The sequence below is a fragment of the Eufriesea mexicana genome, unplaced genomic scaffold (genome assembly GCF_001483705.2).
Source record: "Eufriesea mexicana isolate 0111107269 unplaced genomic scaffold, ASM148370v2 scaffold785, whole genome shotgun sequence".
NCBI classification, from domain to species: domain Eukaryota; kingdom Metazoa; phylum Arthropoda; class Insecta; order Hymenoptera; family Apidae; genus Eufriesea; species Eufriesea mexicana.
In genome coordinates this window covers 38180-63184 of record NW_016908922.1, presented here as the reverse complement: position 1 = coordinate 63184, position 25005 = coordinate 38180, and the positions used below count along the sequence as shown (strand labels likewise).

Here is a 25005-nt window from a genome sequence, read left to right as displayed (position 1 = left end):
TGCTGAACCTCAGTGTCGCGACACCGCATGTATCAAAATTTGGAGGTGAACTATGGTGGTCTCGCATCAGTGACACGAGCTTCAAAGGATTCATGAGGGTGTGAGGTTGTCACGAGCTCTCTCGTTTTGTGAATAGTGACTTTCTAAGACCGAGGATATGTTCCAGTTTTGTATGTCACCTACTCCTTTTGTGCCGTACGCTTTTGCCGTGCAGGGATTGTCAAGAGTTCTTCTCTGCCGTATTCTCTCGATAGAAATCGTTTTCGGATTTAATTCGAACGTGTATCGTAGCGTGATCGTTTTGGGGATTTTCGCGATTAAACTGCATAATGAAATTGTTCGATATGCACCAGCCTGGAAAATTCTATTGACCTTTCTAAGCTTCAAAAGCGGATTTTAACCTGGTAGTTTCAGTCGGCATGGAAGAATGGGTTGGTCAGCGATTTGTCCTAGAATTTCGAAGTTCACGGGTTCGTTAAATGTCAAGTCGCTTGCTATTTCAAGTCTCCATTATATTTCTGACGACGCATCGATCGATGCTGCGGCCATTGTAGATTTCGTTATCAATTATTGAGTATCGCGTCAATTTGGGCAATAACTGTATTACGTGTTTTCAACAAATGTCGCGGTCGCTCTTTTTATTTCATTTCCCCTATAGTCTATCTCTCTGCGTTTAATCCTTTGCATTTTTCAAAATTCTTTTCCCCGTTCGTCCAGTAATTTCAATGAATTTTTCCACTGAAAACGGGAAAAAATATTGGGAATATTTATGAATTTATTTGTACTGTGGTCTTATACATTTTTGATTTTTATCGTTGAAAATAAAACCAGGTAACAGGTTGCAGATTGTCAGTTTGCACAGTGACAGCGACAAGGATTATCAGTTGTTTTGTCTTTTATTTTCTATTCGAAAATACGCTTGTAAATAATATTTGATTTATCGGAGAGATTGAAATTCCACTGCACGTTTGTAAGCATAGCGTTCCCATGAGATCTTCGAAATTCGGATTAATTTGATTAAACAGTTTCACGAAACACGTAACAGGAAACCGGAAGCTTGAGGTATTCCGGCGCGATTTTCATATAAAATTCCGTCAAGGGTTAATTGCGGAATATGCAACGCGGTTGACCGTTGTATTCCTTTATTTTTGGATTTCACGCTCATTTTGAGTTAAGTTTAAGTTAATGATTCGTGAGAACTTCTTAGCTATGAAACAGAGGGTGTGAATTTTGCGTACAAACCAAACAAACGACTGTCCTGAGACAGTGAAAGAAGAGTGATATAAGTAGATCGTTATCTTCTCATTCTCATTATTTCGAACTCTTACACGCAGCTAATGATGTACAGTGACGCTCATAATTATTCAAATGATACCTGTCTCGAAGTTTATCTTCTGGTCGAGCGGATACCTTCTGACTCGAAAGATTTTATTTATAGGTTTATACCTAAACGAGAGTTTAGGCATCTCAGTATAATATATTCACTTTCAGTGAATTTTAATTTAATATTTGTTACATTATTCGCTTTTTTGGGTTTAATATTTAAGCTTGGAATTTCTTTTTAAATTTTAATTATTCTATGCAGCTCACTTATTTTTTGATATTTATATAATTATAGATATTGTGGATCTTTGTGGATGGAGTTTCTTTAATACTAGAATCACCGATCTTTAATGTGTAATTAAATGTAATGTAGATAAATAATAATAATTAGGAGGAGAAATTGTTGGATAATCATAATTGATTAATCATTTGTATTTGAGAAGTCGATATTAATTTTAAAACAAAACTTTAAAACAAGTGATTTTGAACTTTTTGGTGGTTCTATTGTTAGGAAAGAAAATATCAATTAATTTTATTCACAGCTTTCTTTCATCTTCTTTAGGTAAAAATGATGAAAATAGTGATTTAAGTGAAGAGATTCTCTAGATATATTATTGGAAATAATTTTCGAATTTCCAAGTTTTCACAGATAAAAATACAGAAGGTCGTTATTTATATGAACAGTACTGCTTATATTTTTGTAGCAGATTAAAATCGTCACAGTTATTCCAGTACTGAAATCACTCTAAGGGAGGAAACATCGATAAACTTTATTTGTACCTACTTTTTATTGTTTTTAGGTACGACTGATCATTTAGGTCAAGAGATTCTCTGGTTCCATTGTCGGAAATAATTTTGAAATTTCCAAGTTTCTACAAATCGAAGTAAAGAAGCTCGTGATTCATATGAACAAAGTATCGTTGATTATACTTTTATAGCAGATACGATTAAAATTATGATCAAGCATTTCTCGCCATTCTTAAATCATATTGTAGATTTCCAAGCTTCGCGAATATCATGGTTGACTGAAGATTGTCAGCTTTTTTATTAAAAAATACCATGTAACGTAAGCAAGAAGTTAAGAGAAACGAAGTAAATTCGAAAGTTACACTGACAGCAGATTTTTCGCCAATTCTATTTGATCTGATATCGTCGAAGATGTATCTCTTTATAAAAAGGTAGATTCATGCTAGGAATTTGCTCATACAGTAACAGTCCATGGAGAATATTCGTGAAAAGTATTAAACTTTGAAGATACATAAATTCGTTTTTCGTTGAAATTATTTTTACTTATTTTTATACTGAATGACTTTGCAAACGTTATCAAATAAATCAGTGCTTTCGACTGTTCTGTTTATTCTTCGACAACGTTTTCTCAAGTCACTATTTCGAGTCACGTATATTCAATTTAGTTCAGTTCGATATTTAACCCTTTGCACTATAATTGTTTTCTTAATTTATTTTCAGCCAAGTTTGATTTCATTTTTCTGGCTTTGATATCACATATTAGATATGAAGTAATTGCTTGCAATTACATTACATCATATAAAGAATGTATAATATCGAAATACGAATATTTAGTTCATTCTTATTTATATTTTTTTAAAGTATGGTGCTTTTTAAATCAATCTCCTACATGTAAAAATGGCTTCCTGTCGCAGGAAGTACTTTTCAAAAAAGTAGACTGTTGTTCGCCTTCCACCTTTTATTTTTCTATTTCAACATACTAGATAGTCATTATCATTCAAGCGCGAAAACGGTACAATTTAATTGCAAGGAAATGAGAGGAAAATTTTGCAAGTATGAAGCTTTTTAACATGTTCCTAATTTGAGAGCGACAAAATTAACAGGGTTATTTAAATATAATGGCGTTTAACCATTTGTTTTTTATTGGTTTTTAACCAATATCCTGTGAGACTCGTGGTGAGTCTCGAAAAACGTAAATATCAGAGGCGAAGGGTATGGTTTCTAACTAGGGGCCAATGTAAACACGGATTAGGCTACTGAATTCTTGTCGATGACTTTCTGCCTCAGTTTCGCGTTATTCTTGGTCGTGTTTGAATGTGTTCGATGAAATGGCTCGACGTGTGACTGTTTTTCCCATTGACTGTGGCACGCTCTCTGTACTTAAAGCACAAATTATTGTTCTATGAACCTTTAGGTTTTAATTTAGTCCATACTCAATGAGATTAGTTAATTGATTATATTACTAGTTCATTGACTTATCATATTAAAATGCTTTCTAAATTTAATTCATAAAATATTAATATCGATGAATGAAGACTAACAATTTTTACAATTTTTGATAGATAAATTACACTTTTGGCAAGTTAGGGAAATTGTACAAACGAATAAAAAATATAAAATAATAATAAAAATTCTAATGAATTATCCAAAAGTGTGCAGAAAAAGGCTGTGAGTGTAACACCAATTAACGTCAAATTTTTAATTACTTTTTATATTTCATGGATGGATTAAAATTCGCGTGTCAAGGATTAGACTCGAGGCGTTAATCTTCGTCATATGGATATTCCTCGTTACTATTCATATAGGTCAATATAATTCAATTTTTATTTCCTTTATACCCAGACGTTCTGTTTTATCGCTCAATCTCCTGCAAATCGATATTTGCAAGTATCATGAAGCAATTAAACGTAGCATAAAGTTGATCAAACATTCCTTGAATCTCTAGGAATCCTTCACGCCATTATATAAATATTTCACTGATAATTTCGAGGGAAAAAAAGGTGAACGCAGGTTCGCATCTTCGCCGTTCTTCGAGCTTAATTGCTTTCTCTAAAATTCCGTGTCTCTTCGTGCACTTTGATTCGCATTTTCGTGCTACACGGACGAGATATGAAACTAGAACCTCGTAAATATGGAAGGGCGGCGAAATTAAAGGCCACCAGCGTTGTCAACCCCTGTCGTGGGTTTTTCCAGAGACACTTTGACAAATTATCTCAGGGCCAACTAGTCGAAATGGAAGAGGATGCTCCATGATGTGCTCCAGAGAAATGATTTATTTCTCACGCAAGTCACCTGAGATAATTGCTGCATTGTGTTCCTTCGAGCTTCTATAGTACTTCGGTGCTTAGGGGATGATAAGTTACTTTCTTTGTTACATCGAGACAGAAAGATGTATATACATAGAATTTTCTTCTATAAATACCGTGTATGGAGTCTAGACATATTAATTACAATATTACCTAATTTACCTAAATTAATTTAAATATTTTCAAAAAATCCTTCTTCCAAATATCACTTTCTTATGACACTCTAAATTAACACCTTTCATGAAACACCATACGTGTTACTCACAATTTTCAATTAACCAGTGCATGTGACTTACTCCAATACACCCACTTACTCATACATACAGCGATAACAAATATTAAATTTACCTGTCAGTAACGAAACGATAGGGAAACGAAGCTTCTATTCCATATCACTAACCATCGAGTGTCACCATAAGGAAACGCTCTCACGCACTCATGCACACGTTCGTTGCTCATTACCGTGTAAACACAGTGATGGAAAAACACAATTACACGGTGTGAACACTGCGACGTCGCGCTAATACCTTCGTGGCTGTAGTCAGCGTGGAGAAACGGGAATATGGGAAAGAACTGGAGAAATTATTATTTAACTCGTATTTAGTCGCGTGTGGTCTCGTTGGAAAAACCGTTCCGTGTTCTCCCTGTTTCCCTCGTCTCGTTATTTTTTTAACGGAGCGTCAACGAATCGGTGGACGAAGGACAGACGGGAAAATGGCATCACGTGCAACGATAGGGTCACTGTCGGCCTTAGGAGACACGAACGGGTTCGCATGTCTATATCATGTGATCTACTACATAATTCCGCTGAACTAGACCTACTAACCGCGACAGGTTTTCTATCGATCTATTTCACACGCACGTAATGTGTGCTTTTAGCAAACAGTGGCTAGGTCTACGCGCCCATGACCGGCAGTATACGAACAGCCAGTGTCTATAAACAGCGATATCGGGGAATGGTCACGTTCCTTGTATTTGAGGATTAAAATTCGTGGTTCAAGGAATCGAACTCGTTACACAGCTGCTTGTTAGCAAAGAACTGTACGTGTTGGCGGGATTTTTTGTTTAAATTTTAGTGCGTTGGTATTTTCGCGGTAGACTAGGGATCAGAGTACAAATGTTGGTTTTTGTTGGATCGGGGTTTGTTTTAATTCTTAATAGCAATGTAATTTGCGATTTCTGTGTATTTTGGTAATTAATATCTTTATTATTTGTGATTGGAGAATTTGAAGAATTTTTGTACGTTCTACTAGAGGGTTGAAATTGGCAGACTAAGGATCAGAGTCCAGTTATTGGTCTTCGTTAAATTGGGGTTTGTTCTAATTTTTAATAGCAATGTAATTTGCGATTCTTGGGTATTTTGGTAATTAATATCTTTATTATTTGTGATTGGAGAATTTGAAAAATTTCTATATGTTCTACAAGAGGGTTGCAATTATTAGACTAAGGATCAGAGTTCATGTGTTGATTTTCATTGGCTCGGGGTTTGTTTTAATTTTTAATAGCAATGTAATTTCTGATTTCCGAGAATTAAGATATTTAGATTTTCATCGAGAACAATTTATTTGCATATAAATTTATTTTTAGAATATTTTATTCGTGGACTGTGTAGTTCGTCAGCGTTGATTTTCACAAACTCTGTGCTCCTGCGTTTTTGTTACACGTTCATCAATTTAATTTAAGTTTCATAACTTAGCCACGGACCAGAACCATAAGAACGCTGCAAATTGATCTCAAGAAATGCTAGCATGTAATTTTATTCATTAATCATCGCGGTTTGGTTCTCTATTAAGATTCATTGCCTGAATTTAGCGATCAATACATTCTACTAATTTTCCTTTTGCAACAATTTATTCCATCGCTTCTATATCCGCTGTGTCTTTAGTCTGATACAAACTTTAAAATTAATTAGAATACAGCTGGATTCAAATCTTGCAATTCGAATCAATTTGGAAGATCGATTCTACATTATGAATGTGGAAACCGCAAATTATAAATAAATTGTAAGGTGATTCATAATCAGTTTATTCACGAATAAATCGATTATTAATTTAATAACTTTTAGTTTGAATTCCTCGAGCGAATATTTCCAAAAATATTCGCTTATCCTGGATATAATTAAATTTTGTTGAAGATCGGGGAAAAGGAATTTTTTCTTAAATGGAACGAATCATATGTAGGCCCGCATTTTTAGTACAAATGCACGTATATGCAGATATGTCTTTTGCGACTCGTATAACGCTCGTCTATTTATATTCATATGGCATATGCTCGCATAATAAAAGAGGTATATGACGATTCATGTGCCCCCTTGGTATTTATTTTTAACCCGTATTCAACGGCGAGGTGTTTAGAAATATCGCTTTAATATCAAATTGCTGGCAAAGCAAAAGAACTCTGTCACCGAGATGATTTATGGTGTTGGTTATTGGTACGATCTACATATGCACATGCGAGATAGTTTTGTATACTGGCAGTTCGGTTTATTGCTATTTTCAGCCATTTCCGTGTATCGCGCGTCGAAAAGTGCGACAACCGAAGGTTTTCTTCCTTTCACGAGAAATATGGTGCTTTAAATCAATTTTCAGCGCTCGCGATAAATTTCGGACTGTAAAAATACCCGTTAATTTTGTTCAGTAGGAAAAAAGCGTTTTATTTCTTTCTATCATAGATATTGACATTAATTTCACAAAATTATCGACATGGGTGCAGAAACAATTTGTAGTAATTGTTACGTAAAAGTTTCTTTGGAAATTTTTATATGGGTTCTGACCCAAGTTCAATTTCTGGAATATCAGTATTATTATTTCAGTAGCTAAATTTTCAGGGTTTCAAATTAATCAATTGCAAATATCTTAACTTCTGTGCGTAGCTTTTAGTTTGATTTCATTTCAAAGGATTGTTCTTTGGAAAACAATAGCAATAACCAGGTCTCGCCATTTAGAGGTGGCTTTCCACAAAATTTGGAAATCAAATATGAAAAACACGAACAACGAAATGTATAAAATTTCCAGATTTTACCGATTTCATTAATTATTACTCTTCCGCGTTAATAATCAATATTTTATTAACTTCTTCTCTTTCATTATAAATTTACATTGCGAACAATTTGTTTTTAACGATATCAATTTGTTATTAACCGCGTATTTACACGATCGGATTGCACATTTTTGAATGAAGTATATACCAATGTATTATTTCGTATTTATCATTTGGAAAATCGCGATGACGTACGAAAAATCGTTGTACAGCAGTTTGTGAGATTAATGATGAGTTTCGTGGGTAATACAATCGGTATCTCGACGACTATAGCCATGTTTACGTTCAGGGGACAACTTTTTTACAGAGGTAATCAATAGGCGACCTAAATTGGTTCGATGGTAAAAACGACTCTAGTACTTTTCATGTAATCGCAGCAATTGTGCTCGGAGACTCGTGTAAGGCACGTAAAACCGTAGTCTGAAAAATGCCCCCCCCCCCCCCCCCGTCCTCTACGAAACGCAAAATCGATAGAAAAATATAATACCTTGTAAATATTTGTATACTTTGTCTCTCCAGATTATCGTAATCTCATTTGAAATTACGAAAATAATTGAAAATAAAGGAAAATTGATCGACCAAGGATGCAACTTTTTCTCGACTCCTCTGTTTTAATTACGAAAAAGGAATAATTTATAGGTATATAAGATGTGCAAGAGAGAAAAAGTGCTCCATTAACAAGTAATGGAAAGATCCATTACTTGACTACTCTTTAATGAGTACCATCGACACTGTAAGCTCGAACGAGTTTTCAGTAAAATAAAATGGCGGGACATGTCATACGAGGCGAAATATTTTCTCCTGTTCGATAATTCCTTTTTTAAAAATAAACCCGAGTTTTCCGAGATATCTGTCACGTTTCGTTATACGTGATTATAGAATTTCGTAGAACCCCGTGTTCTTTCATTAAACGACTGATTATACTCGACGCCATTACGGAATTTATTACGTGGTATAATATCATTGAATCCGGAATATCGATTGATCGCGTGGCATAATAGATTGTTAATTAACGTCATAATTACTTAACGATTCGATTTTCGAAGTGGACCGAATAAGTCCTTGATATTTTTCTTTCAACGAAATAACCGGTAATTACGCGAGCCAATCGAGCCTGGTCATCTTTGAAAATCTGAAATCGGAACCGATGTTTATAAATTATGTGCCTTGAACGTACTCGTTAAATTTGCATAAACTACTAGCTATTGCATTAATTAGAATTATATTTTAAAGATATTAACTCGAAATTAACGATTTATTAACGATCCAAGGGTTATTACTTACATAAACATTTAATAATTAAATATAATTTATATCCGAGTATGTAGTTCACCAAGAACCAAAAGGATTATCTCCGTGTTTTGAATCTTTCAAAAATCTGATTGCCAAAGAATCGAATTGGTGTTTAATTTTTTAAAATAAATTTTTACTGTTGTCCCATACAGATAATCGAGTTGAGAAACGCTCTACTCATTTTTCATTTATTCTGTACTCCCAGAGATTAACGTGAAAATGGAATGTAATGGTCAAAGGAATTTTCTGTTTGATTTCAGAGTCGAAGAAGAAACTTGGAGTATCCCACTGCAAGCTGTTCGGCTCGAGGTTCTTTGTGAGCTGGGCATGGTCTTAGGGACGACGGCGGGGCGATGACGCTCTACCACCGTCCTTCGTCATTGCCAGGAGTCCCTCAGGACTCACCCAGTCACCCGATCCTGAGTTTGGTCCCTATCCTTGCCTCCGTCAACGAGCGTTGCTGTTACTCCTCGTGGAAACCGGCAAAGACGAACACGACTGGCGCGTTCACGAGGAGGTATGAAAGATCGACCTCATCGACCTTACCGAGATCATCACGGACAGGCGATGCCCCTAGAGGAGGTTCAAGGATTGCTGCTTCCACCCTCCAGAACAGGTGAGATATCTCTCTCCTTCTCCTTCTCACGATTAGTCTTCCTCTGATTTCTTCTTTGACACTACAACTACCAAAGCTTAGAGTGTTTTATTTCTGGAATTACTGGAAATATGGAGCTATTTCTTACAATGTCAATACTGGTTGCAACAGTCGAATAGGATCATAATTACACACGTTTTTCTGTTTTTATTGTAGCAGTTTAATTAGTATCAATTACGTGTACAAAATTTAGGTATTTAGGACGTTACATGTCGGTAGTTCTAGCATTAATTACAATATTATTTTATTTATGATCCTCTTATTTCAGATTAGCTTAAATTTTTCATTGCAATGTATACACTCTTCGTTTTCAATTGGTTACAGTTTTATTTTGTTTGTAAAATTAAATTAATTATTAATTATTTATGTTGTAGGTTATCAATTATCCGAGAAATTGAGTAATCACAAATTACTTAGGTTTAAAAGGATATTAGTTGGCGTTCAGGTTCATTTGAGTTAATTTTTTAATTTACTTGTACCTTTACTTATGGTTTTCTTTATTTTTGAGTTTTGTTCGCTTTAATTCCCGTTTTATTAGTTACAAGGCATTGCTCGAGGCTGGCAGGCTTAAAAAGCGTCAACGCTATTGCAATAATTAATCCTGTAAGAGTAAAAGCGCGCAAGAAGAGTCATTTACGATCGGTATTAACCTCAGAGACGCAATCCTCGTACTATTAAATTACTCGAGTTTACTCTTTTATCTGGATCATTTAGCGTTTCGTGCACTGATGTTTAGAAAAGCCTGATCGTGACTATAATTACGTTATAATGGAAACAAAATTATGGCACTCTATCTTTCCTCATCGTGGCATATATTTATGTAGATAATAAAGAAAATTACTTTTTACTCTGGCATAAAATGTAAAATATAAATACAGTAAAAAGGCAGTAAAAAAGTAACAGTTTATGGATAGATGGTTACTATAGTTGCAATAATAGGTTACCATGTCTTTCTAAGCGAAGTAAAATGAGTTAATGGATAGATGTAGGATTTTTATCTATTTGTAGATTATTCGTAAAATTAAATATTTAATAACTTCTTAATTTTTATATTTTTTTTATATTTACAAATTCGCGAATTTCTTAGGAGTTACACGAATTTCAAAGAAGGGGAATATAGAAATTATTGTTTCGATTATTTGTATTCGTTATAGCTGAAAATATTGAAGAGAGAAAATATTTTTCTCGTCAGATACAGTTTTAATTTCGTGTGATGGAATTTTCTATATTAATCACATCGAAGTTTAAAACTTTACTCGTCCAACTAAAGTACTTACAACTTTCGGAATTCCTAGTCGATGAAGCTCACACGTACGATTTACCTGTAAATCCATCGATTAAAATTCAAACTTTCTCATTTGCCTGGCTACATTTTTAAATGCTTTGGTCGATATTTTTTCCATTATCCTGGAATATTAAACTCTAAAACATTGGAGTTCAAGATGCATAAAATTGTCAGTTACACACTTCAATAAGAATTTTAATCTGTAGTATCCTGTTAGGTAAAACTTGTAGAGTTTACTTTCTTGAAACCGAATCCGCAATCTAAATTGCTCTATCGCATACAATTTCGGAAATAATAAAATAATGAAATCGGAAAACTCTATTAGAAAATTACTATATCATATTTTCGAATCTCAGAGTCAAAGGTACAAAGTTTGCAATTAGTTAACGAGAAATTTCGCTAATTGAAACAATAATGGTCCATATTTCATCGAGCTTTCATGCATATCGGATGATCTTGCACCGAGGGTAGGTCAATATAATTTCGAATCTGGTCGTCAGTTATGAAAGGCTGAGTTTTACGAGAGCTGTTGAAGCCGTAAAATTTTACTGTCTTCCTTTATTACGTATACAATACACACGGAAGTCCACGGCGATCCGTTGCATTCTATTTTGAATTATATAGACCAGATACGATAAGGATACGATGTTGCTACCGTTTATAGTCCAATCTCCGGCGCGATGGTCAGGTATTTCGAAGGATAATAAAGTGGGATGAATAATAAAGCAGGCGCGGGAAAATAATCGCGCGTTTGCCGTGATCCGAATATCCGATATCGTTGCTTCTTTTTTATCTCGGATGTGACGATCTTATTCCATTCAGTGATAGGAATGGGTTGGAATTTATCTGAAGTTATTGAAATTGGTGAGAATATTCCAATAATAAAATAATGAAATAATTGGAGTAATAAATAATTGGAATAATAAAATAATTAGTAATAAAATAATGAAATAATTGAAGTAATAAGTAAACGTTAAAATATAAAAGAGCGGAGTCGAATAAAAATTGTAGAATGTAGAAATATGAATTTGGGTAAATTTGCCAGTTTAGTGGGTCAATTTATTTATTCAATTTATTCTTATTTCTCCTGTTACGAATAGGGCTAAATAATCGTGTCATCTATTTTTGAAAATGTAAGAAAACGAGGGAAAATTTGAATTCCAAAATTAAATTCCAGAGTATGGAAACATTATAGGTATAGCTAGACAAACCTGTTAATTCCTCTTGTTCCTCTATTTATCTAATATGTTCCAGTTCGCTCTACTACACACCAAGTTAACAAACTAGAAATAATTAAAGTAACAATCGTCAAACTGCGGTGTAAAAAAGTAACGTGGAATACGAGTTTCACAAATTTGAATTCCACAGCAGACAAACGCTATGTAACGGGACAATCTACTAATTCATGAAGTTCCTCTATCTGATCCGTTCTAATTCCTCCTGCAACAGAGTTGATAGATAAACAAAGGTGTATTTGCTGCTACGATTATATTCAGGACTCAGATGAAATTTTAGCTTAACTGGTAAGAACATTTAACTTAGATTGTACAGTGTGAATCCAGTGTGAAATGCAATTATAAACACTAATTGTAAATATTAAACATTAATTAAATACTACGTAGCTAGAAAAATTCGATGCAACCTTTAGAAATTGACGTTGAACGTGATTTTGTTACAGAATCCAATTACTCATCGATTTCAAAGTCTTATGTTCAGTCGTGTTGAGTCAGATCTAACCGATCAACACCATCGATTCAGCGTAAATTAGAACAGATTGCCTTGGTATCCAGTTGGCTAGGATTCTGGGTAAAGTGTATCATTAATTACGAAGTTTAGCGATTTCACCGAATAGCGATTTCACCGAATGAACTAGTGTTCTCTTCGTATTTGGATCGTGATTACTCAAACGATAGGGAATCGGCGAAAATGTACAGCTGTAACTCTAGTTATAATTACTTCGATACTTAACCATTTGTTCTTCCTATATTTTTCATACGAATTGATCGAAATTGATTAAATCATTTTAGAATGTACCAGCGAGGAATTTTTGTATCAGGTAATCGGTATAAATTTGCAGGAATTAGTGTGTCAAATTAATTTATGAGACAGGTATTTATCTTTGATGAAATACGTTACTATCATTTCCTTCCTTCTCTCGAATTATTATATCCTCGTGAGTAGAAAAGAAATAAAAGAAATAGAAATGGAAACCATATTGTTGGTTAAATTGCAGCTTAAATTTGGCTCTTTTCTATTAATGTAGCATCGTATTTAAAGGGATCGTTTAGAATAATATTGTAACGCTTAATAGAATAAAGTAGGCTTTATTAATAGAATAACAGTAGTAACTATACACGCTTCTCCCGACCGACCGTGACTTCACTTGACTTTTCACTTTCACGCTCTTTGCAACACTCTTCCTAACACACTAGCAACTGACAACTTTCTTAGGACTTTTATGATTGACAGCTTCCTTAGGACTGACTTGCCCAACAACTTTGTATCCTTATCTTAACCTTACACACTGTCTTCTTTGATATTGAGGCTCTCTTCCTCAATCATACATTTCCCATGCAACCTGGTCCTCGGTGGGCCAGGTACTTGAAACACTCAGAACGCATTCCTAAACATTTGCTCGTTGCTCGCAGTCGATTTTTTCATAAATATCCCTTAGAATCGATCATCTTGCACACGGTCACTGACGTCCTAGGTCTCAAACTCTCTTAGCATTCTTTCAGGACCTGCTCCACTCCTACATTTAGGATCTCAATAAAATATTCTCGAAACGTGTTTGATTGGATCCAATAAAACCAATATCATTAGACTCAGCAATCGACGTGAATAAATAACGAGGGATAGATACGCGAGTATCAAACTATTATAATTACTCGGTACTTTGTGAAGTATTAAAGATATATCTCGCAGTTTTAGGGTGCAATGCTGATGCTTTTGTGAGACATGGCATAATCGTTTCCTTTCTCAAACATTTTTTCCATCGATGGGATCATCGCGCGAGTATTTTCGATAATTTATCGAATTAGGAATCAGGGATGGCGAGGATTAAGGGTTAAGTGGGTTTAACTTTGGCACAGCTTACTCGAGGCTCGGTAAAACGAAGGTTAATTACCACTTAGCAATCTCCCCAGGAAACCCATCGCCTATTCCCTCGCTTATAATCCTATTCCTTCGAATAATTATAATCTCACATTGTCAATGAAGCTGGTCGCTCGATCGTAGTGGATAAATTGCCGAAGCCGAGGGAGAAGATGGCAAACCTTTAACTAATTATACCTCGATTGACTTCCGTCTCTGATACTTGTATCTGTTGCCAAGAAATGGAACGCCGGTGTTACGATTTTGGAAAATTTTAGTTTTCTCGTTGGTCGAGAAATTCTTCTCATTTACAAATTTTCAAGGGCAGATGAAGAATTGATTTTGGTTAGATCACTTTTAATTTTAGCAATTTACATTTCTATTGCAAATAGAGTATAAATATCAGGTTATTGTTAAATTGAAATTATCGACAAATTACGTTACAAATTAATAATGTCATAGGTGTATTTATATTTGAACGTAGATCAAATGTGGAATGTAGATCAATTCTTGTACTAGTTGAACAATCGATCGTTTCTTATTAATTGATTTGCGAAATATGTGATTGATATATTTATCGTTATATTAATTTATATTTAAAACAGGGAATGGGAAGAAATTTTATTTCTTCAAAAGAATTATGGAATTTAATCGTATGGTTGTGTCAGAAGAACTAATATTCGGAATTTGAAATGGCGATATTTCGAAAGTGAAAATGTGGGTCATATATACCACATTTTTCTTATAATTCCCGATATTATCTTGATAGATTGGGTTTCAAGTTAGGGAAAAGCGAAACGTTTTTTCGCAGGAGGAAAAATTTTAGGGGTCTGGTTTTATTGATTTTATGATCTTTATGGTGTTTGATGGTTTAGGGGAAAGTGTTTTAGAGTGATGTAGTTGGGGGAGGAATAACCTGTAGGTCCAGAGATATGAAGTTTTGGAAGTAGGCGATAAATTGGCGAAGTTTGTGCAAAGTCAAAGTTACGATTAATGTAACGATGATAAATATTTATGAAGTATTCTAGACTAATATCAAGTAATGTAGATACGCGTTATAAATAATGAATGAAAAGACAGATTGGTAATGTAAAACGTGTTGTTAGTATATTCAGATTTTTAAAATCAAGCGACGAATCATCCCTAACCATAAATATGTACGAAATATTTTGGACTAATATAAATATATAATATAAATAATGAATTAAAAAGTGGAATGGGTTGACAGTGTATTGAACATGCGACTTGTTTTTTCCTCCTCTGTATAGGTATGTAAGATCATCAGGTTCACTTGCTAGTACAAAGATAGCCGGTTTTTTATTACGTTTTGTTAAATCAATAAACTATTCCTGTTTCTTCTACTATAAACTAGCACGGATTATTCCGACCTACATATGGATCAGTAGACGATAAAGGTGATGATACTTGGAATAAAGGTAATAACGCTTTAATAATGGACTGATAATGTACAATTTTCAGAAATGAGAAATACGTTCAGGTAGAATTTGATAGGTATAGGAATACATTTAGGCAGAATTTGATAAGTATAGGAATACGTGTAGGCAGAATTTGAAATCTACAAATAGAGTGATTTTTATTTTCCCAATTTCGAGCTTCGAACGAAGAATTAAAAATTAAAAATACTTAATCCGGGGTAGAGGATTCGATACAGTATTCCATACTTTACATAAAATATGGAAGAATCCATAAATAAAGCCTTCATTGGTATTCCATAAATACTATTTGATACTCATCTAGTAGATCATAGTACTATAACATCATACAGAAAGTTAGAGATTAGCAGTAGTTAATTCGCGATAAACGACTCGAGATGAAGGATTTAAGATACAAAATACGGAATATTGCATAAACAATACGGAATTTTGATCGTTATTCTACGAATACTATTTAATAATACTCATCCGCTAGATCTCAGTAGTATAACCCTATATTATACGCGTCGTATATTCTCGACCAGTTTTCAACCAACATTAAACATACTAAATTCATATCCAAAATATTATTTCTCTCGTAGCATCACATAAACTCCTATTTTTATTCGAGACCAATAATTGGTATAATTAACAACTCCCAGAACCTCAAGTCTTCTATTAGGAAACCACCCTTAGATTATCGCGATTTCTAAAATTGTCCACTTGGAATTCAACCCTATACACGTAGAACCATAACTCTTTCACCCGGAACAAGCGACTAAATGTTCCTATTGGTGGTAGTGTCGTAAACTGCGAGTATCATGGTGGACGAATTAACCGGAAATGGAGTATCAGCGACGTCGCAGCGAACATCCAGAAGGCGTATTTTTGGTGCCGGGACTCATTGCGGTTTCTCTGTTTTACGACAGGTAACCGGGGACCTCTGAATGTGACGATTGTACAGGTCGGGAAAGGAAATGGGGGCGGTGGAGATGGCGGAAGTGATTTACTGAGATTGGAACCACCGTCGGATTTAAGGCCAACTCCGTCGCCCTTATCCGACACGAGTGCCACACTGCAGTCGGACAACAATGATACCTTTAGCGGAGGTGAGGTCATTCACGATTATTGTTTCCCTCTTTTTCAACCCCTAATGTACTCATCTGTCGCGTCAGACGTTTGCTTACCTGCGCTACTTGGATTACGTTGGATCGAGAGTATCAGACTATGGGTGTTAGTAACGTGTAGTTAATTGTTTCATGGAATGAGCTTTTTTTTTATTCTCTGGAAATGCATTCGAATTTTTATGTTTTTCTTTGGTGTTTGGAATATTTGTGTTTTTGTCCTACTAATTTATGATCGTGTTCCGCGAAGGTGTGGGTGTAGTGATGTGAAGTTAATCGTTTAATGGAATGAACATTTTTATAATTTATTTGAAATGCAATTTTTGTGCTTTTCTTCTTTTTACTTCTTTCCTTTGATGTGGGGAGTCTTGTGCCTTTGTTTAATCAAGTTATAATCGTTTCGTGAGTTATCGAATATTTTTATCGGTAAGTGACGATGACGTTGGATTGAGAGTATGAAAGTGTGGATGTTAATGCTTGATGGAATTAATTTCCTAATTGACTAGAAGTACATTGGAATTTCTGTGTTTTCCTCTGTTCTTGTATTCAGTATTTTCTAATATTCGTGTTTCTGTTGGTCTTGTGATCTTATGATTGTGTCTACAAAGTCTACAAACGTTTATGTTCGTTTTTATATGTGCGTTTAATTATTTCGTGCTATACGAGCATCGATAATTATTTCTTCTTTATCGCGTTGTAGCATGCTTTGTGGATGGAATTTATGTCATGGGGTTGAAAAGAAAATGTTTGATGGAATGAGAAACGTAGTTTTAGAAGAATCATGTAGGGCAGATCGAAGAAGTTTATTAATGATATTGCATTAAAATCAGACAATATGTATGAAAGAAAATTCCGCGGGTCAGTTAACTTTTTTTTACGTTCTACCGCGTTTGATAAGCTTGATTAATCGCTGATTAAAAATGCATGCTACGTAGTCCCGGTAAATTACACTGCAGTATATATTCGTAAGATGTATTAGATATTTGCAACCATTTTAAAATTGTGTTTGTCGGTACAACATATATGTGCACATGATACAAAAATTCGTGTAATCAGTAACATGGTAGAAAAATTCCAGCCAATTGGGTCATTCCGATTAGAAATTCCCACGAAAAATCAGTAGAAGTAAAATAAGATGTCAAATAAAAAGAATTAATCTTAATTACGTTATTCCGAATTTTAGCGAGTAGCATATAAAAGCAAATTCAAATTATAAATAAAATATGTTAAAAATTAAAAATCTCATAAAAACAAACAGAATATTAAAATTTGGTTAAATTTTAGATCATAACTTCTCAAATTTTTATTTTAATACTCTCGTCTTATCCGAGTACTCTCATTTGTTCTATTCCTGTTTTAAAATCTTTCATTTCTAATTGAAGATTATTCGCTGGTTCAAATTTCACTATAAAATAAACGCGAAGGTTCGTGATTTTTTGGACACCCGTGCGCACGTGTATAGGTTAAATATTGACGACGAAGGATCGGCTTACCTTCGGTTCGTAATGGAAGGGTAGACGACGTCATATCCTGTCAGCGGAAGCGTTTCAGGGGTTAGGTCCTGGTTGCAGTGAAGTTGCTAAGCGATGGTGTGAGGAAAAATTCAGTAAAGCGTGCTACATCAAAGGTGGATAAAACATTGTATCGAATGCATCCTTGGACGTATTAATACTCCGTCATTCGAGGTCCACAAAGAATACGAGCTTAATAAATAATTTATTAAATACTCTGAAATATCAGGGAGTAATATGCTTCGAATTAAACGATTTTACAGATGGCTAGAAATTTATTAGAACATTTATTAGAATATTTATTGGAATAAAATGGTAACGTAAAAAGAGAACTTGTGATATTGTCAAAATTACTTCTCGCTATCTATAGTAATTTACCAGGTTTCTCGGTATCTCGAATGTGATATTCGAAAACACGCGTTATCTTCGATTTTAGTAGAATTGCTTTGGTTATCTGTAAGTTCAAAGTATTTTTCCTTAAAACGTAGAACTTTGATAGAAGTATCGAGTTTGGGTAAATAGATGAAGTATGCTGCGAGTAACATAATTGATACCTTAATTATCTGGACTATCTCTTAATTAGGGTAGTTTGAGATTTAGTTTCCGAAGAAAGAATAATTTATTTTGTACGGTACGTAATTAATAGATTTCATTTAGATTACGCGATAATTTCCTATGTTTTTTTACGTATCCCATTTTTCAAGTTATAGCAAGTTACATGCCAAAGTTTCATAAAGCGATCTTCGTCGAAGTTTTTAATTTAACGATTAGTTGAAATAAGAGAGGGTCCTATGTCGCGTTATTATTCAAACAAGGATTATTTTGTTTGAAATTTCACATATTTCGTCGGTTTCTTAAACATGTTTATTTAGAACGTTATAATCCCTCGAATAATTTTAAGTAGCAATATACATAATATAAAATAAATTTGGATTTTGTATAGACTCAACAAAAGATCTTACAATATTCGCTAAATTTATATAACTAAGGTAAATTATGAATATAAAAATCAAATTTAGAATTCTAATGTAAATTTTTACTTGTGGTAGCGATAGTATATCTTGTATATACTTACTGATAAAAGTTAACAACAAAGTGATAATTTGCGAATTTTTGTATGCTATACAAATTTTTCCTTCTGAGATACATAATTTAAAATTAGAAATATAACATAAGATATTATCTCACACCTTATTCTAAATGTTAATATACGTATTTTAGAAGATAAAGAATATACAACGTACAAATTTTCGAATTTTTCTACACTCTTTATCTCCCAAGCTACACATGCAAAAATAAAAAAATAGGCTTCATATAAAAGATTCTAAAAATATTAATAGTTCTTATGCTACAATATTATAAATTCTAATTACGCATCTCAGAAGACAAAGAATTAATTTAATCTCGTCCTAATTTTAACCCTTTACACTTGAGTAGTGATCATCAGTCACCATTTAATCAGATTTTAAAGATCGATGTTAATTAATATATAATTAATATATTAATATGTTAATGAATATATCAAATACCAACGATACATGAAATGTCGAAGTAAAATAATTCTGTCTTAATTCGTATATGATTTCTTAGTTACCGTCTTAAAAACATCGTCGACTTTATGGCAGAAAATATTCGAATTACTATTTTTCTATAACGAAGAAATCGCCGACTACAAAAGGTTAATTCTACATACTTATCTCAAACTGCAAATATACAAAAATTCCTAAACCTTAAAATTCATTACTTTGTTCGAAAACCTTTAGGTCAGAAAGTATACTCGTTCCCTAATTCACTATTAACCTTTTGCACTCGGCGAATTTTTCGTTATAGAAAGATGGTAATTCGAAGACTTTCTGCCATAAAGTTGACGAAATTTTTAAAACGGTAAATAAGAAATCGTATGGAAATTAGGAGGTAGAATTATTTTACTTCGATATTCCACGCATCATTGGGTAATTTTAAATTTGATATATTAGTTAACATCAATCTTCAGGTTCTGATTAAAATAGCGACTGAGAGTCGCCTCTCGAGTGTAAAGGGTTAAATCGGTATCTAACCGATGTTATATGTCACGTATAGAAGGAAATCGGTCAAAAATCACATTGAATTCGCGGCTCGGCAAGCATTAATTACGCCAGCGGAATATCTGCGTTCCCCGCGAGTGACATGCTTTAATTTCGCATCCGATTGTTCCTGCTAGCTCCAAGTCCACGCGTGGCCGATATTTACTCGCCAAGTAATTGGATTACTTACAACGCGTGGTTCAGTTCGGTGCGGTTTTTCCACGGACACGCTAGACAGTTTTTCGCGAAAGAGTCGCGGAGAGCCCAATGAATCGCGTTTGTTTCTCCACCGCGAGTTTTCCAGTTTTGTCCTCTGTGAATTTTTCGCTCGTCGCGTCGCACCACGGTCTACTGAACGAGCCTTTCTCCGATGTGATCAAAATTTAGTGTTTTTTCTTTTCATTGAAAGACACCAATCCAGCTGTGACATAGAGACGTAGAATAGGTTTTATTCGTGTAATACGTGCAATATTAGGAATTGTTGAAGGAGTTTCGGGTTTGGTCGAAAGTGGTATTTCAGGATTACATTTGCCAGATTTGAGAATTGTTTCAACAATCGAGCAACTTGTTTTCATTGTCACTTGTGTTTTATATAACCGACGAATCTTTTTATTTATCTGAAATTTTTTAAATTCTGCATTTGAAGGATCTCGGTTATTGTATCTGATAAATTTATGAATTTCTGATAAATTGGATTTGTGTTCGTGTCTTTCCGTGTTATTTAGAATGTGTCTTATAAATTTTGCTTTTGATTAGGATGAATAGAGTATTATTTACATCGGAGCAGCTAATAGGGTTTCTCTCGGTTCGGAGATTAGTATATTTCCATGCGTGTTTGAAAATTTAAAGCAGAGTTTTGTTAAACGAGTAATTGCATAGAACGCGACAGATGTAGGTGAGAAGATAACGCGGTGTCGAGTAACGTGAAAATAATTTAAATTACCGTCCAATAGGGACGTAGTCTTCGATGTTTTGTAATCTCCGCGATTATGCAGTGTCATTCCATGGATTCCAGACGGATTTTTATGGTCCACTGTGAGAACGATGGGAACAATAATAGTACCTCACACAGGAGGTACTACCGGAATTCGAGTATCCGGAACAAAAATGTTCCTAAGATAAGTATACTCGAGTAACCAATTTTGCGAATATATCAGATTCGAATATTTAAAAAAAAAGGAATATTTAAAGGAAAGGAACGTGTCTAATATACGTGAATTTGATCTAAAACAATCGCTTTTACGAATAAAATAAAAATTCGAGTATTTAAAACGTTAATAATTATAATATAAATTTCCTAATGGCAATCTCGTCCAGAATAATTAATTTTATAAATGGAACAGAAATTCTTAATAACTTAATAAAATAAATAAAAATATCGTACCGTCAATTTTATTTAAAATAATTATTTTTGCGTGTAAAACAGAAATCGAATATTTGAAACAAGAAATTTCCAAATTTTCTCGAATAAAATACTCGGAATTTTAATTTTATCGAAATAATTTTATTTTCATCATTATCCAACGGTAATTTAAGTATTAAAAGAAATTATTCCAAAACTGTTTCTTCCAAAATAATCGTTTTCGCGAATACAATAATGGGGACTAAAGAATCGAGGAAAAGTGATAGCGAATGGTAAAATTTCACTCCAACCATTTTCTTTCTTTGTTTCATTATTGAAAATGGCGATGGTAGCTTTGTTATCTGAAAGTGATTCGATTGCAATGGACACGTTTCTGTTTCATACACGGGCTTCGCGACGTGGTTTTGCAGCAGCTTCACGAAACATCTGAGGCTTCGACAAACGGTAAACAGTTTATGTGATTACATTGCATAATACGGTCTCTATGCGGTGGATATGAATACGGGGACGATTTGTAACCCCGGGATGCACCCACAGTGCACGTCACATGCCGCATATCGGAAATAATTAATAATTTAGCATATCGAAGGTTATTGCCTTCAGCGGATAACAGAATAGCCGATTGAACAAATTAATCGACTATACGACACCGCGACTTGCATTTTCCCCATAATTACGACCATAAACGAACGTGTGCTACCCCTACCAATAGGTATTTCGACATTATTCGTTTTTCTAGATTAATATAGTGTTTGTGAAATGTATATATTTTCTTTTTCTACATTTAGTCTTCAATTATACAAACTAATAATCGATCAAATAGATAATCGTATTAAATTGTAAAGTCAATATTGGCATTAGCATTATTACTATTATTATTATCATCGTGTAGTGTATCGTGACAGTTTTATACTGATTCGCTGTCATTGGATTTTATTTTCTCTATTATAGAAGAAAGGAAGACATTGTATGTTCATATGCAATATTGTACTCAGAAATATATTGTTTATATAATTATATAATGTATCATAGGACTAAGAATAGAAATGACGAAAATAACAGAATATTTATATAACATTTACATAACAGATGTTCATATAACGGAGGTTCTACAAACTAACGATAGAGGTCTCTAATTATAGCCTTCTTAGAAAAACAATAAACTGTGAATTTAAATTAATTATTTCAAAATTTATCGGTAATGTATTGAAATAAAAATGGGGTTTTTAATATCCATCGGTTTTGGTTATTACTGCTCGAGTTAATTATGATGGTGTTTGCGTTAGTTTAGGGCAACCTTTTCTATCTGATCCGTGAGGTAATTAACCGAGGTAATTAACTTATTATCTGATCTTTTCAAATTGAAAGGCTGTCCCATATCGTTTGACATTTATAGATTTTTCTGTTAAACTTTTAATTTAACTATGCTCCTCTCGAATTCGTGATTTTCTTATTTTACTATACTTTCTTTTCCAAATTCCACAAATTAAATTTAATGAAACGAATCGAGTACGAATTCTAAATAATTTTGTACGATAATAATTGATCGAGAAGATACGATTATTTATTCGTGTACATAAACGATATACATGAAATATAAGGATTTTGATATATTTCACGAATAATGGATTATATTGAATAAAATTCCAAAGGTCAGCGTGTCGATAAATTATTTTACAGTACATAGTGTAAGCGTGTCTTTCAGCGTGTATTAGTACATAAACTTCTATCTCGTCTGCGAATTCGTCGATAATAAACTTTCTCGAGCTGTCCTTAAACAAACTGTTATGAAAGTTTGTACATTTGGAGGACTGAAATTAACTTTTAAAGTTATTTTCTCCGGAACGAATCGAGTATATTTGCCAAGTTGCTCGAGGTACGAGGTACTTGTACATATCGTGTAAGAAAAATGCATTTAACCGTTACAAATGCGTGTTTTATTTTGTACTACTTATATGCTAGTAATTATTAAATATAATTCATTTTTGCACGATTCATTTTATGCAACGTATGCATACATTGTATTACATTTAGATTAAATACTTCAGATTATTTCCCATTGTTGCATGCTGAAATTTTGCTGGCATGTAACTAAAATCCATCTATTATAATAATTTTTAGATTCATGATATTTCTTACACACGGATCAATTTTCAAGTGTCTTATTTATGCTATTATCTATTCATAATTTTCTTTGGTTCGTAATCTTTCCTTCTACAGTCTACCATACATAAAATCCCGAACATTTACAGCAAACGGAGGATAGGAAAAGAGAAAAAGTATATTCAAAATGGTAATTAGTTTTTGGAATATCTACTTTTCTCTAACGAGATTTCCTGTTAAATTTTGCGTGTGTCCAAATATGGATTTAATTTTACTCGCCTTCTAGGGGTAAAACCGAGAAAGCCTGCATTGCCTTTGGAAAATTTCACTTCTCTTTTAGTCGAATAATTTTTTCAACAGAATTTTCCCGATGATAGTTAAATTTTTACATTATCGACTTTTTGGTATCATGAGAAATATCATTCTCTTATCTAATTTTAACCTATAACGAAAATAGATAATAATCAAAGTAGATAAATATGAATAGATACGTGCATATTTATATTTCAATAGAAGTTCACGATAATTTCACCAAAAGTAGTTTCTTCTTTATATTTGTTCTTATCGCATTCAAAATTTGTAGAGTCTTCCTAATTCTTTGAGCAAAAAGAAGATGATTCCTAATTCGAAAGTCCTCGACCTATTTTATACCCGTTCATGAAATACGAAATAACTAGGAACACGATATATGGCCTAAGATCCTTACACAGTATCGTCCATTTTATCTGCACATTTTCGCAATCATCGGATCTACCCTTTACCTCGCTCTTCCACTTTTTCTTATCGTTTCGCCGAATGTTTCTGCCGATCTGGCGAGAAATCTGCAAATTTCCGGCGCTTTATCGTCATTTGGAATATTGATCCGAACCTCACGAATGTTCAGGTGTCGATCCACGATTACTGTTGGGTGCCAGCACCGGTGGGGATCGTAACACGTGGGAGGGTCGTTACTACGTGAAGGAACATCGACGTGCTGGAAAAGCGACATTTCAGGGTCAAGTTTACAACTTCCTGGAGCGTCCCGCCGGCTGGAAGTGCTTCCTATACCACTTCTCTGTGTGAGTACCCATAAATGTTCTCTATTTTCTCTGCTCTTCTTCCACGCTTTCGATGTTTCCTTACGTTAGTTGTTTTATCAAACACTCTTCTCACAGCGAATTCCCTGAATTTTTCGAATTTTCTTGCGATAGCTTTAGAGATAGCTTTAGAGATCGACCCTTTAGAGTAGAAAGTGCGTAGGGTTCTGAAAGATTAATTTTTATTCGTCAATATCGGTGAATATTATTTGGTAACAGAGTAAAAACGCGTGGATATTTTTGAAAATTAATTTTTGTTCACCAAGTGTGAACATAAGGTAGGAAAATGCGAGGAGTTTTGGAAAATTAATTGTTATTCGTTGAGGTTAGTAAATGTTATTGTTATATACATATATATCTTGTATATACAGGATAAAGAAAGGCATAGTGTAGTTGGAATTATTAATTTTTATCCATTGAAATTAGTAAAAAATATAGCTGGCAAGAGGAAAGAAAGGACAAAGAATTTTACTATTGGATATTATTACGAAGGCAGTAGAAAACTGTGAAAAATTCTCAAAATCAATTTTTACCCACTAAAATTATTAAATGCTATTAGCAAGAGAATAGGAAAACGCAGAAGGTTCTAAC

The 25005-nt window shown here is 33.8% G+C and overlaps 1 protein-coding gene across 1 annotated transcript in view; it reads left to right on the top strand.

The window, feature by feature from the left end:
• KCNQ (KCNQ potassium channel) overlaps window positions 1-24400 on the top strand; it is a 43299-nt gene extending 18899 nt beyond the window's left edge. Inside the window, exons 2-4 of the mRNA XM_017898957.1 lie at window positions 8969-9324; window positions 16104-16283; window positions 24222-24400. Of these exons, the coding sequence (XP_017754446.1) occupies window positions 9228-9324; window positions 16104-16283; window positions 24222-24400 (456 nt within the window). The 5' untranslated portion in view covers window positions 8969-9227. The remainder of the gene's footprint in view (window positions 1-8968; window positions 9325-16103; window positions 16284-24221) is intronic.
• Window positions 24401-25005: the final 605 nt, after the last annotated feature.